Source organism: Remersonia thermophila, chromosome 1 (genome assembly GCF_042764415.1).
Source record: "Remersonia thermophila strain ATCC 22073 chromosome 1, whole genome shotgun sequence".
NCBI classification, from domain to species: Eukaryota; Fungi; Ascomycota; class Sordariomycetes; order Sordariales; family Chaetomiaceae; genus Remersonia; species Remersonia thermophila.
Genome location: NC_092217.1, coordinates 4,185,334 through 4,199,405, shown reverse-complemented (window position 1 = coordinate 4,199,405; position 14,072 = coordinate 4,185,334). Strand labels below are relative to the sequence as shown.

Below are 14,072 nucleotides of genomic sequence, written 5' to 3'. Positions count from 1 at the left end.
GTGTACATAGATTCTATGTCCGCCGGTCAATGCAATGCCCGCGGCTTGAACGAATTCCGCATCCGCTCCTCTAGATCTCTGTCGTCACATGCTCGTCAAAACCGCGGCTTCGTGGCCAGCGGGATCGGCGGGGGGCCATCGGCATCCTCCTCCTCTCCCTCCTTGGTCCCCTCCCCGGGCTTCTGGACCAGCTGGCCCAGGTTCTTCTTCTTCGGCGGCGGCGGAGGCGGAGGCGGCTTCTTCTTACCCGCCACGGCAGCGGTTGCTGTTGCCGCTGCTGTTGCCGCCGCTGTTGCCGCCGACGCCGCCGAGGCCAAAGATCCGCGAGCCTCCGCTCCCAGCTGCGCCCGCGCGAAGCGGGATTGCAGCTCGCTCAGCTGCTCCTGCGCCTGCGCCTGCGCCTGCGCCGACGGACCCTGGCCTGCCCCCGGAGCGGTGCTGGCGTGGGGAAACGGCCGAGCCCTGGACGTCGGCGGCGGAGGCGGCGACGGCTTCGCTGCCGGCGCGGAGGCGGGCGCGGCCCCGCCGATCCCGAGGCCCGGCACCGACACGCCCGCCGCGCCGAGCCGCGCGACGGCTGATGGGTTGAGGAGGTGGCCCTCTTCGGGTCCTGGATGGGGGCGTGGGCGTGGGCGCGGAGGCGGAGGCGCGGAGGTGACGGTGCTTGTCGGGAGGGCCGGGAGGGGAGGGGATGGCGCTGCCGATGCCGATGCCGATGCCGATGCCGATGCTGCTGCGGACGACGATGCCGGTGGCGCCGGGGAGGACCGTGGCGGCAGCCGCGGCGGAAGAGACGGCGGGGCGGTCGGTGTCCGTGCCGGCAGCGCGGGTCGCGGCGGCGGTGCTGGGGATCTGACCGAGGTGGTGGCGGCCCGGGCGGGAGGCGGAGGGGCAGGGGCGCGACCGTCGGAGCCGTCTCGCCTGACCGGGGGAGGAGGGAGGTGGGCGGTGGAGAGGCCCGTGGTGTCGACGACGAAACGCTTGGGGGTGGGGTTGGCCTCTTGGGAGTCTGCTTCTTCCTCTGCGGCTGAGCTTGGTGCAGGGAGGGCTTTGATAGCTGCTGGGGATGAGGCGGTTTCCTTTGGCTCCCGGGCAGGGGCGGCGATGACGGCGTTGGGATTCCTCTTGGGAGGAGGACCGAAGCTGGCGGGATCACGCAGCGCCCCCAGCGGGGTTGCACGGTGGTCTCGGCGTGTCTAGGTAGATGGTGGAAGGATGACGGTCAGCAAGGCATCTAAGGTAGGCATGGAACGCCGTGAACAAAGCTGAGCAGGTGTTGAGCCAAGTCCTACATTGTCTTCGCCGCGACCGACCAGGGATTTCTGATGCCGTCAGCATGCTGCCGTGTTCCTTTTGGACATGATGAGGATGAAGAGCACGTACAACGTTGCCTCGTATCCCGCCCTCCTTCTTTTCCTGCCATTTGTCCTTGACCTTGCCGGAGCCCTCCTTGACCTTGTTGCTGAACTTCTCAGCGTATTGCGACATTTTGCTGGAGAATCAAAACGGTTTCACAGAGAAACGCCCTGGGTGATCACGATCTGTAGGAAATCATTGCGTTTATGACGGGTTCTTGTTTTGAGAGGGCCAAAGGGTGAAAAAAAAAAAAAACAATAAAAGTCGCTCGTAGAAAGCGTAGGACCCCAAGTCGGTGAGATGAGGTGAGGTTTCGTCGTGATGAGGTCAGGACGGTACAATAGTTAGTTACCCGAGTTGGGTGCTGACATAGGCCAACTTCGGGGGGTTGACAAGGTCACCGCCCCCCCTAACCAACGTCAACGCTGTATCTGCGGCCATTCATCGCTGTACCCGACAGGGCATAGTAATACACAGCCAGCCCCCTGGGTATCGGACATCTCGGCCCTGTAACCTCTGGGTGCTCCTTTAAAACAAACCCCTTCACCAGACAGTTCACACAGCCATGACTCTGGGATGAGAAGATTGGAGAGTTCGCCATGGCTGCAGGTCATCCCGCTTCTTGGGGGGCCTGTTCTTGTCGTTGCAGTGATGGTCTCGGGGGGAAGCCGAAAAAGGGAATGTTATGTAATAACGTAAGGTACCCGAGGTATGGAACGTAATGTAATTACAGACCTCTCAGTCTGCCCGTCCCGACCGACACATGCATCGACAAGAAGAATGGCCCGGGGAGACTACGGCGTCCATTCACACCAAAACCCTGGAAAAAAGTGCTTACGCTTTGACTCCTGCGCTGCCGCCAGCGCCATGCCAAGGGAACCGCGGCGATTGATACACCTTTACAAAAAGCTGCCCCCGTCCGCCCCCGGGCTCACCAACGCCGATTCCCCGTCTCCCAGCAAGCCGGCCCTCTCGCCCTCCTCATCGCCATCGTCGTTCACCATGCCGGCTCCCAGCACGCCCGTTCCAACGACGCCCGCCGCCCCCACCCCCAGCCCTGCTGCACCGCCTCCCCCGGCCATGCCGCTTGTCCTCCTCGTCTCCTCCGCCCCGTTCAGCACGTACCACACGTCCTTCCTCGTCAACAGCCCCTGCAGCACCCCCCGATCCACAAACAAGACGTACCGCAGCCCCAGCTTCTGAAAGTAGCTGACCGCCAGGTGCAGCCGGCACCGGCTCGACAGCGTCAGCGGCGTCTGGTCCATCCACGGCCTGAGGTCGAGCGTGGTCCGCGGGTCCGCCAGCGGCTGGTGCGCAAAGAAGGCCTCCGTCTCGGGCGGCAGCGACCGCGGCGGCTGCGCCGCGGCGCGCAGCGTGTACGCCAGCTCGGCGCGCGAGATGTAGCCGAGCAGCACCGCATCCCGCGGGTCCGAGACGACGGGGAAGCCGCGGTACGGGTGATCGGCGAGCACCTTGGCCAGCGAGGCCATGGTGTGCCCCGTCGCCGTCAGCACGACGAGGTCCTCGACGCGGGTCATGACGTGCGCGGCGGGGACGTCGGGGATGGGCTCGCCCCCGGCGGCGGCGGCGGCGGTGTCGTCCGAGTTGTCGAGGAAGGGGTACTCGTTCAGGTGGATCCACGATTCGTAGATGCCCCGGCGCGAGAAGGCGTCGCCGACCCACTTGGAGATCATGACGGCCACCATGATGGGCAGGACGTAGGCGAGGGCGCCGGTGAGCTCGAACATGATGACCACGATGGAGACGGTCATGCGCGTGACGCCCGCCAGCGCGGCGGCGGCGCCGATGAGCGCGTAGGTGCCCGGCGTGACGCACGGCACGTCGGGCTCGCACCGGGCAAAGGCGAGGAAGCCCGGGTAGCTGCGCTGCCAGACCTCGACGACGATGCCGACCGCGCGGCCCGTCAGCGCGCCGATGGCCATGGAGGGGAGGATGATGCCCGCGGGGATTTGGAGGCCGAAGGTGATGGCCGCGAGGGAGCAGCTCAGGAGGGCCGCGAGGAGGAGCAGCAAGATGTTGCCGGCCGAGGTGGCGCTCCGGCCGCAGAGCCCGAATGGGTCGTCGCGCATCTGTGAGCATTCGGTGAAGAGGCTCGACACGAGGTCCGAGTTTTGCGAGCGCATGTAGGGGTTGGGGTAGTTGATGAGAGCCGTGAGGCCGGCCACGAGGGCGACCTGGGTGACGGGGCCCGGCAGCCACGGGGTGGAGCGTCGCCACCGGGCGACCTTCATGTTGGCCTTGATGAACAGGCCGCCGTAGATGCCGCCGAGGATCCCCAGCAGCACGAACGGCACGATCTCAAAGCCGTGCCAGCTGGACGTGTATGTGACCTGGTACAAGACCAGCTTCCCCGAACGGAACGGGTCAAGGGCTTGCAGCACGACCGCGGCCGTCATGGCGCATACGAAGCTCTGCCACATCGTCTTGTCGGGGAAGTAGTACGAGAGTTGCTAAGGAGTTTGAAACGTCAGATGTTGGTGGCCGATCGGGGAGAAAGAGCTGGTCGCCGGCGCACGCACCTCCAGGGAAAACAAGACGCCACCAATGGGCGAGCCGAAGGCGACCGAGATGCCCGAGGCTGCCGCTGCGGACAACACCTCTCGCTTGCGGGCTGCAGCGGGGGGGAGGGGTTAGCATCGCGCGGCAGAGAGAAGCAGTTTCCATCCCGAGGTGAAGAAGATACCTTCATTGTTGTTGATGCTCGGGAATAGCTTGGTAAAGAGGTTGGCGCAACAGCAGGCCACATGGACCAGCGGGCCCTCCTTTCCCAACCACAGCCCCGAGGCGACGGCGAGCACCAGGCCCAGCGATTTGGTCACCAAGGTCCACAGGCCCAGAAACCTCTGGATGACGTAGCCTCCCAACACCGTCTTGATCTCGGGAATGCCGCTGTGCATGGCATAGATGCCGTACTCCTTGACCAGCACGGCGGCCGACAAGGCAAACACCTCGGCCAGCACCAAGTAGACCAACCCTTCCACGACCCACCTGGCCGCCCCTCCCTGCGCGCCAAACACGTCCCCCCACCTCGTCCATCCCCGGCACTGGCTCCCCGCGTCATACCCCAGACAGCAGGCCGTCTTGCCCAGGTAAAACCTGCCCCCGTCCGCCGAGCTGCAGAACCCATGCTTGACGTCTCCCAGCCAGTCGGTCGCGACGTCGATGGCCGCCGCCAGCACGCCCACCGCCAACCCGGACAGCAGGAGCACGATCCAGACCTGGCTCGCGTCCAGCAGCCTCTGGGCGGCGCCCAAGAACGGCAGGCCCGGGTACAGCGTGCTGCTGCGCGCCCGCAGGGCTCGTTGCCGCTGCCGCTCCTTGGTGTACTCAAAGATCCAGTCGATGGCGGTCAGGTCCTCGTAGCCGACGCGGCGGCCGGGGCCTTCGGCGTACCAGTCGTGGGCCGAGGTGGAGAAGTCCTTGGGCGCGGACGGGTCGTGGAAGGCGTGCGCGCTGGCTTCGGGCGCCGTCGCCGCCGAGGCGGACGCGGATGCGCCGGCGGGGAGGTCATGGCTGGGTCGCGGGAGCGGAGAGGCGTGGGACGAGTGGCCGGTTAGGGCGTGGAAGAAGCGGGCCGGTCCGGAGAGGAGGCCGGACTGTTTCTGCTTGCGCTTGAAGGTGAGAGGGGAGGAGAGGTCGGACTGGAGGGGGTCGCCGGCGAGGATGGACGGGCGGCGCAGGTCGTCATCGTCGCCGAGGAGGTCTAGCTCGTCGGTGTCGTCATGGTCAGCGGCGTAGGGGTGGCCGCTGCTGGCGCCGGCGCCGCGGCTGGGAGCGGAAGCGCTCGAGGATGACGATGACGCCCCGCTGTTCATTGCGCGGAGGGGGGGCATGATGGGCGCATCGAGTGCAAATCGGCCATTCTTGTGCGGTTGGGAGAAGTGGCAGGCGAGTCTCCGCAGCCGTTTCAGACGGCAGCTGAGATAGTAACTCTGGAAATACCTGCTGTACGGCCGTCCTGTCGCTGATGCGCCGTGTACTTCCGGTGGCTTGCTTGTTGGGGGGCACTGCTTCAGCTGTTAAGGTAGCTGGCACGGCTGGCGGCGGATGTAGGAACTGAACGGCCCATGTAGCACAGCCGCCCGGTACGAGCTGTGACGTTACCGTATCTTATCGCCAGGCCGGGGCTGGGGAGAAGCTCCCGTCCATTGGAGGTATGGGGACCGTGCGCATAGAACTGGCGTGGTGACTCTTGACACTGTGGCACCGTGGGATCCCTGCGCCATGACGAAATTGTGGGGCTTCGCCCAGGGCCGAAGGTTTCCAGAAGCTGCATCTCCAACTTCGGGCACTGTAACCTCAAGACCGGATGGATCAGAGAGAAGGACCGCGATTGAAGAGAGCCCGGACGGTCTGAGGCGCTCTCTGAAGCGCGCCATTTCACGGATGCACGAGCTTGCAGAGCGAATACACCCATAGCCAGGCGTATCTGCTATCTGCTGCCCTCGCCCAGGTGGTAGGACAAGAAAGGAGAACAAGCAAACGCGGGACCAAGTCAACATGAGCGAGAACGCCCCTCCAGAAAACGTCCCGGACCCCAACAGCCATGGCAACGGCCATGAGCAGAAAGACAGCTCGTCGGAGGCTGCGGTCCAAAAGGTCCGCGTTTTGCTCCGCTCCAAGGACGACACATCTCGCTTCGTCGGCCTGGCTCTGCTCAAGTCGGTCCTCGACAACTCCCCCGACCTGCGCGCTGATGAGGGCGCCGTTACGGCCCTCTGGGACTCGATCTCGCCCAAATTCCTCGAGCGCCTGCTACGTACGGGGGCTCGTCAGGTCCAATCCCAGGCCCGGCAGCCTCCAGATGCCCACGATGCTCCGTTGAAACCGAATTCTGACATGCTGGACCTCGCCGTCTCGGTGCTCCATACCTTTGCTGCCCTGTTGCCTGCCACGGCGAGGCGGGCCCCGAAACTGCTCGACAGGATCCCCCAGCTCGTCGCCTGTCTGCTGCACAGCTCTCAGGACACCGCCCGCCTGATCCTCGAGACGCTGCTCAGCCTGGTGAGCCTGCCGGAGGGCGCCCGCGTCTTTGTGGACGTTCAGGATCTGTCGCCCCTGACCGAGATGGCCCCGTCCCAACGGCTGGCCCTCGATACCCTGCTGCATGCCTGGCTCGGCGCCGCGGCTACAGATATGGACAGGGCCGGTCTGAGGTCCAAAGTCGACTCCACCATCTCCAGCCTTGCCGCCTCCTTCACCGGCACCGACGCCGTCACCCTGCTCGCCTTCCTGGCGGACTTGATCCCGAGGCTAGAACCAGAAGTAGGTCCCTTTCCCAGGTTCTTGTTTTGGTCTGGTCTGGGCCATACCGATGCTGACACCGTCCAAGATCCTGCCCCCCAACCCAACATGGCTCCCGGCCTTGTCCAAGTTCATACGAAACCTGGTCGCCAGCCGTCCCACCGCCGACGGTCGTGCCGCCTTCACCAATCTCTCCGCCGCCCTCCTCGAGGCCTACCCAACCCTTGCCCCCAACCTCCTCTTCTCAGACCAACATACGCCCTCCTCCGCCTCCTCCAATCCCTTCTCCTACCTCCTCATCAACCTCATCCTCGTCGACCTCCGCGCCACCCTCCCCTCCCTCCTCGCCCAGCTCAACACCCCCGACTACCCGCCCACCGCCCGCCGCCTCGCCGGCGCGTTCAACATCCTCTCCCACTTTGTCGGCTACCTCCTCCGGTCCATGGACGCCGTCGACGACGAAAACGCGTGGATCCTCTCCCCGGACCTCCTCCTCAAGCTCCGCCGCAACATCGCCGAGACCCTCTCCCTCACCACCGAGTTCCTGCGCGACCGCTGGGACGCCTCCGTCGCCGGCGCCATGGGCCTGCATCCGTCCGCGCGCGAGGGCGCGGCGCACACCGCGACCGGGTCGCACTACACCGTCGCGTGGGACTCCAAGACGGAGCCGGCCGCGCAGGACCCGCTCGTCCTGGCCGCCGTGCGGGCGCTGGCGCTGTGGGTGAGGGAGGACGAGAACGACCTGCTGCGGAAGGAGACGGCGGGGCTGGCCGACATGTTTGTCGAGGTGTATCGGGACGGGTGCGACCTGACGGGCGGCGGCCACGGGAAAGGGGGCCTGGACTTCCGGAGGGCGGTGCTGGTCGCGTTCGAGGGGCTGCTGGCCGAGAAGAAGGGCCGCGCGGCGATCCTGGACAACGGCGGATGGGAGGCGCTGGCGGGGGATCTGATCGCCGTGCTCGAGACGTGGTGCACGCCGTCGGCGGCGTCTTCCAGCTCGGCCATCGACGAGGCCGACGCCGCCCGCGGGGTCGAGATCGTGCGCGTGCTGCTGCCCCTGGCCGAGGCGGAGCGGCCGGGCCCCCGCGAGGCGTGGATGGATGTCGTCACCCGCGTGGCCGCGCTGTACGTGCCGTCCGAGGTGCTCTTGTCGCAGCACCACGGCCCGTCGGTCGTGGTGGAGTGCTTGGTGGCCGCCCTGCAGCTCGTCACGGCCCTGCTGGCCGGCGCGCACCCCGGAATGCGCAAGCGGTACGTGCATTCGACGACCGCCGTGCTGGGGATCGCGAATCAGATACGGAAGTCGGGGGCTATGACGGACGCGGCGACGAGGGAGGCGCTGCAGGATGTGGTGTCAACGTTGGGGCAGCTGAGGTGAGAGGTTCTGGCCGGTGTCTTGGCTGCAACGGCTGCAAAATGTTCCCCCGTGGGCCTTGGGTGGAAAAAGGAGAAGAGCAAACAAGTCTCGCCTTGACGCCTTCACCAAGGACCAGGCCGTCCAGAGACCAAATAGCCCGACTACGATGCATCATTCTTATTGCTGCGCACGCACCTCTGGTTCCTCATCCAGACCATCCATGCACGTGATAGCCTGTACCACACAATATGGTTGTGTAAGTTCTCGTCCATCTCGCGTACCCGAGAGCCGGTCAAGACAAAGATCCAGGTTTCGGCCATCATCAGGTATCATCGGCAGGGACTCGGCCCATGGAGATTCGTGGGTCAGAAAAGCAGTTGAGCAGTACTTGAGGTAGCATGGCCAAAGAAAAGAAAAGACGGCCAAAACAGGGATGGAAAAGTGCGTGGTGGCCACGAAAACATCCCCACATTGGATGACGACGGCCAGAATGTTGCCAGGAGCCAATGCGCATGGTTATTACATGCTGTGCTGCCAGGTTCACAGGCACTTTGAGTTGGACCGAGACGGCTTCACGAAACGACGGCCTGGATATTTGCTACCACCAACGCCAGAGAGCACACCGGCCTAGAACAGGCCAAACAGGACGACGGCGTATTACCTAGGTACAGACCTCCCAAAATCCCAACCCCAACGCCCACCCCACCCCAGCCGAGCCCGGGAACTCCAGTGTCTACCCATCCACCCCCTTCGGCGAAAGGGGGACGGACGTTATGCCTCCTCATCGCTCACGCTCTCCACCCTGACCTTCTTGCTGACCGTCGGCGCCTCCCCGTTCCCGTCCGCCTTGCGCTTCCCATTCTTCGCCAGCGGCGCCGCCGCCGCACCGGCCGAGGCCTCGGCGCCCTCGGCGCGCATCCTCTGGGCCTGCTCCTCGGCCTTGAGCAGCAGGCGCGCATAGTCGAACTCGACGCTCGCCACCGTCTCGTCCAGCTTGGCGATGCGCTCCGGCACCTCCAGCTCGCCCAGCGCGTCCTTGTTGTGCTTGTACAGCCGCACCTTGAGCAGCAGCCGCCAGAGCCGGTACCGGTGCTCCTGCTCCTTGGTCGGCCTGGGCCGTACCGGCGCCTTGCCCTTCCCCTTGCCTGGCTTCTTCCCGTTGGCCTCGGCCTCTGCCTGCTTCTCCTCCTCCTCCTCCTCCTCGGGCACTTCGATGCCGGGCCGCACGGTCTCGGGCAGGCGCGACATGAGGTCCATCTCCAAGACGCGGGCGAACTGGCGCGGGGCCATCTTTGCCTGGGCGCGCGTCGCCTCCCAGGCGGCCTTGTCCACGATGTTGTCGGGCGCGGGGCCGCGCTTGGGGATGGCGAGCTCGGTGTTGATGCGCAGGTCGCGGAACTCCTTCAGGGTGCGCAGGAAGTGCAGGTCGGCGACGTCGCGCATGTCGTCGAAGGCCTCGTTGGGGTCCTCGACGGTGATCTCGACCGTTTGCGGGTGGTGCAGGTAGTCTTGGTAGATGTGAGAGTAGAGCCGCGGGCCCAGGCCCCGGCCTTGGAAGATGGGGAGGATGATGAACTGCGAGATGCGGGTCCGGCAGGGGAGCTCGGAGAGGTCAAAGTCTTGGGACTGGGCGGCCTTCTCGACGACCTCCTCGGAGGGGGAGGATGCAGGGGTGGCCTTTGGGAGCATGACGAAGAAGCGGTAGACGGTGCAGTAGCCGGCGAAAACGTACGGGTTGCTGCCGTCGTCGCTCGCAGCCTTCTTCTCGTAGAGGAAGAACACGGTCCACCGGTCGGCGTCCGAGGCGTCGACGTCGATGGGGGTTCCGCCTTCGATGAAGAGCGGGACGAGGATCTGGATGCGCCTGACGAGCTGCTTGACCGCGGGGTCCGCGAGGCTGGCCTTCCAGACCTCGAAGTGGCTGCCCTTGGTGGAGAACTTGGCGCACAACGCTCCAGGCGGGGTCCAGTCAGCGCTCACGTTCTTGATCGCCGTCTCGAAGTCGCTCTTCTTCTGGAACGCCACGTCGGGGAGGAACTCGCGCAGGGCGCCCTCGACATCTGTCGCTTCGGTCTCCCCTACGGTAGGGAACTTCTTGCCGTACGAGACGGTGAGGTTGGGGCGCAGGTCGCTCGCATTGTACCGGAGGTTGATCTCGAGGTCGCGGTAGCCAAAGATCTCCTCGCTTTCGCCAAAGATGGAGTATGTGAACCTGGGGTGGAAGCTGTGGCCGATGGTCTTGGGGCCCGACGGCGACGGCGACACGAGCGTTAGAAGCAGCGCGTCGTTGGACGGCGTTGACCCTGGGGGTGGCAGAACGTCAAGGTTAGCCCAGAAACGGGAACGCGGGAGGATCCTGTTCGTTTGTCTTCTTACAATCATCGCCCGAAGACATGTTGAACGAGCCTTCTTGTGCCGCCAATGGTGGAGTTGTTGGGCTTGCTCGAGGAGGTGATCGGTTGTTGGCGAAGAATCTGCTTGTGGGATGAAAACCGGAGTCGACGATGGGATGGAAGGTTTGCACTTTAACAAATCGCGACAGACGCGTCTGCCCGTGTCGTTCTTTAATGGGTTTTGTCGCGACGGTCGAGATCCACACTGTGCACTCCTGTACGCTACAGGTAGGGAATTGATGGGTTTCTTTAGTACATGCTTGTACTATAGCATTCGCGCACTACACACTACCTACGTACGGTAACGATAGAACGATTGTAATTTTCAAAACCCTCGAGCCAGTTGCACAATGCGACGGCTATCTTGTACGCTTTTGATGCCGCACATCTTCCCATCTCTGGCAAACGCCCACACCTCCCTCGCTTCCCGGACGATCAACTCATCTGGGCTGGGTTCCTGAAGAACACAGTGCTGCACAGTACGGCTCTCAGGCACATGAGAAGGCCGGTCGCTAGTCCGAAATGGACAAGCGTGCCGGCAGCCGAGATCTGTGGGGACGGCAACGGTTGATGCAGTGGAGCTTGCGAAAGCAGGCTGAATTGACAAGTCTTGCATCTGAAGGGAGGGCTTTGGGCCAACGCAGCACAGCATACCATCGGCGGGGAACAGCCACCATACGGTTTGAACAAGACTGACGGGTGCCAATGGTCCCGATACCAGCTGCTTCAACCACACGAAAGGCCCTCAGCGCTGTTTCGCTTGGTACCGCTTGAGATGGCCGGTCTCGCTTTTCTGATCATGACCTCGGTGAGTCGCGTGGGCAGAATGCCAAGTTGGGACGAGAATGGACATGGAGCTGACTTTTCCCCTCCCCCTCAACAGGTGGTCATGGCCGTCGCGTATGTCTAACACGCTGAGAGAGCCCTGCGCCCGAACCAACCTGCTGACCCGCGCGACAGCTCCTTCCTGGCCGGCGTCCTCCCGTTATCCTTGTCCCTCTCGCCATCGCAGCTCCGACTCATCACGTCCCTCGGCGCCGGCCTCCTCGTTGGCAGCTGCTTGATCGTCATCCTTCCCGAAGGCATCGAGGCGCTCGCCGCGTCGACGCAGCACGCCCATGCCCAAGAGAGCCGGGGCCTGGCGGGGAGGGCCGACGATCACCAGACGGTACCACCAACGCCCGAGCTGCCGGCCTTCAACATCGGCTTCGCCCTGGTCATTGGCTTCGCGCTGATGTTCCTCATCGACCGGCTGCCCCGCCACGCTGCCGAAAACTTCCAAACGGCGCCGACGAGCCGGCACGTCAGCCTCGACAACCTGGCCGGACCAGGCGCGCCGGGGGAGGACGAAGACGGAGAAGGCGACGGCTTCCTAGGGTCCCTGACGCCGTCGCCCAAGCAGACGCGCAGCCTGGCGACGACGACGGGGCTGGTGATCCACGCCGCGGCAGACGGCATCGCCATGGGCGCATCGGCCACGGGGGCGAGCCTGAACGTCGGGCTCATCATCTTCTTTGCCATCCTTGTCCACAAGGCGCCCGCGGCGTTCGGGCTGACGTCGGTCCTGCTGAAGCAGGGCCTGTCGAAGCGGGCGATTCGCGTGCACCTCATGGTGTTCAGCCTGGCGGCCCCCGCGGGCGCGTTGGCCACCTTCTTCCTCGTGTCCATGATCGGCGGCGGCGGGATGGAGGGGGAGTCGGCGCAGTGGTGGACGGGCATGCTGCTCTTGTTCAGCGCCGGGACGTTTCTGTGAGTATCCTGACCCCCCCTGGCGGCCGTTGTTGGCACAAGCCGTGGCTAACATGGAGCTCAAAAGGTACGTTGCCATGCATGCCATGCAGGAAGAGAATCACTCGGCAGACCATTTGAGCCACCACATGGGCGGCAACGGGTATTCGGAAGCTGGGTCTTCGAGCAGGAGACACGGCAAGCTGCAGATGCGCGACACCATCACGACGCTGGTGGGATTCTTGTTGCCGCTTTTGACGCGGTTTGGGCACCACCACCACTAAACGACATGCGAAGCTTGGGTGTTCCTGGTAGGCTCGGGGGCGCGCTACATGACACGATTCTATATATAAACATGAACACCTTGGATGACGTCGGGACGGCCTGTTGTTGTTGCCTTTTGGTCCTGGGTGTTGCCGGCTCCATGGACGACGGCTTTGTCGAGAGTGTCAGGATATGCACGGGGATTGTTCGGCTGGACTTTCTACCCGCACCTCCGTAAGTATGCCGCGCGGCACCATATTTCCTCCGAAGGTCTCGTGGTCATGACGTGACGTTATCCCCGAGTCGTGGGCGCCGATATCCCCGAAACAACCCCCCCCCCCCCCCCCCCCCCCCGCGGGACGACCTGGCCAAGCCTGCGACGCCCCAACGGAGGCTAAATTTTAGAACGGCACGGCAAGGGAGGGTGGGTCCGTTTCAGGAACCGTCCTCAATTCCTGGCACCAGAGGAGGGAGGCGGGTGTTTCAGGCAATCGGTTGGGGCGGGCAGGGCTGGCTGTCCGGGATAGATGGTGACAGCTAAAAAGGGATGCAAAGCAAAAAAAACCGGCCATACATAGTCATGGCGGTGGGATTCTTCTTTTTGTCCAGAGAAGACGGGACGCGACCCTGGCTGCGTGTAAAACGCTAGTGTAGGACGACGGCGCGGAGCAAGGCGATGGCGACAGTTTGCTAAGCTGCCAGGCCCTCCTTCTGGCCTGCCACGCACATCCAAACCGACCATCGTGCGACAAAGGCTCCCTCGCAAACTCTTCCGCTCCGGCCATGGGCCATATGCTACATGCGTCTTTCACCTTGTGCCATCCCAGCGCAAGGGATGGCGTGACGGTGGGGATGCCATCTCGTGTTCAACCAATCCTTCATAGAGCAGGTATCGGCCTCAGGGATGAGGACGAACCACCCGGAATCCTCCCATTTTGGGCGTTCCTGCCCCTACGTTGCTGCACGTAGTGTACACAGTAGACGTTTTTGCCCCATTTCCCTAGGTGCTTGCATTATGCATGGCATCAGCTGCGGGAGCATGACCAACGACCGCAGCAGCAATCTCGCTGCAACGCTTGCGCCAAACCTGGCCGGCATGCGGCGCCATCGGGCGCGGCCTCCCTCATGCGGGGCTGCCGCGCACAGAGCTGGGTAGCCCGGCTGGGGAGAGCAATGCCTTGGGCCCGGAGGTTGGGTACCTGAACCTGCCCTGTCTTGTGGCTCAGGATGCACAGCAGATATTTCCAGCAGATGGACATCCCTTGCCTAGGCTTGGGGGCCAATCCAATCTTGGGGTCGGATACTGTGTGCAACACAGAAAACGCTGGATCCAGACGAGCCAACTCGGGGCGAGCCAACCCGGGAAGAGGTGGCGGTCTGAACATCGGGACGGTTTGGACATGTACCCGGACGGCAGGCCATCTTGAACCGCGCAGATCGGGGCTCTGCTTCCTGGGGTATGTGGCCCTGGGAAACCATCCGCACCGTCGTCTTCCATCCCTACGCGCAGTAGGGTGTTCGCTTCGAGGGCCCCCAAGAGACAGGGACTTGGGCGAGCAGCCGACGTCTTGTCTTAACAATCAAGGCAACGCGGCATCGGCATTTCGATCAAGGGACGGGGTTTCCGCCGTCAGCGCCGCAAATGCATTGCTTACCCTGCATGCCTGCTTTCAGGCTCCATGTTTTCCCAAGTCAACGCAGCCCGTACC

At 63.9% G+C, this 14,072-nt stretch overlaps 5 protein-coding genes across 5 annotated transcripts; 2 read left to right on the top strand and 3 right to left on the bottom strand.

Moving 5' to 3' along the window:
- Positions 1–95: 95 nt before the first annotated feature.
- VTJ83DRAFT_1170 (uncharacterized protein) lies at positions 96–1,488 on the bottom strand (the record flags this gene model as incomplete). The annotated part of the gene is made up of 3 exons (XM_071007300.1): positions 96–1,196; positions 1,293–1,322; positions 1,384–1,488. The coding sequence occupies 3 exons, from the start codon at positions 1,486–1,488 to the stop codon at positions 96–98; spliced, it is 1,236 nt and encodes a 411-aa protein (XP_070870523.1).
- A 767-nt stretch (positions 1,489–2,255) lies between these two features.
- VTJ83DRAFT_1169 (uncharacterized protein) lies at positions 2,256–5,210 on the bottom strand (the record flags this gene model as incomplete). The annotated part of the gene is made up of 3 exons (XM_071007298.1): positions 2,256–3,827; positions 3,897–3,988; positions 4,061–5,210. 3 exons carry the CDS (start codon positions 5,208–5,210, stop codon positions 2,256–2,258), a joined length of 2,814 nt encoding a protein of 937 aa, XP_070870522.1.
- A 667-nt stretch (positions 5,211–5,877) lies between these two features.
- On the top strand, positions 5,878–7,999 carry VTJ83DRAFT_1168 (uncharacterized protein; the record flags this gene model as incomplete). Its single annotated transcript, XM_071007297.1, has 2 exons — positions 5,878–6,642; positions 6,710–7,999. 2 exons carry the CDS (start codon positions 5,878–5,880, stop codon positions 7,997–7,999), a joined length of 2,055 nt encoding a protein of 684 aa, XP_070870521.1.
- Positions 8,000–8,749: 750 nt separating this feature from the next.
- Positions 8,750–10,373, bottom strand: VTJ83DRAFT_1167 (uncharacterized protein; the record flags this gene model as incomplete). Its single annotated transcript, XM_071007296.1, has 2 exons — positions 8,750–10,281; positions 10,355–10,373. The coding sequence occupies 2 exons, from the start codon at positions 10,371–10,373 to the stop codon at positions 8,750–8,752; spliced, it is 1,551 nt and encodes a 516-aa protein (XP_070870520.1).
- A 773-nt stretch (positions 10,374–11,146) lies between these two features.
- VTJ83DRAFT_1166 (uncharacterized protein) lies at positions 11,147–12,383 on the top strand (the record flags this gene model as incomplete). The annotated part of the gene is made up of 4 exons (XM_071007295.1): positions 11,147–11,179; positions 11,255–11,271; positions 11,332–12,120; positions 12,188–12,383. The coding sequence occupies 4 exons, from the start codon at positions 11,147–11,149 to the stop codon at positions 12,381–12,383; spliced, it is 1,035 nt and encodes a 344-aa protein (XP_070870519.1).
- Between the last annotated feature and the right edge of the window lie 1,689 nt (positions 12,384–14,072).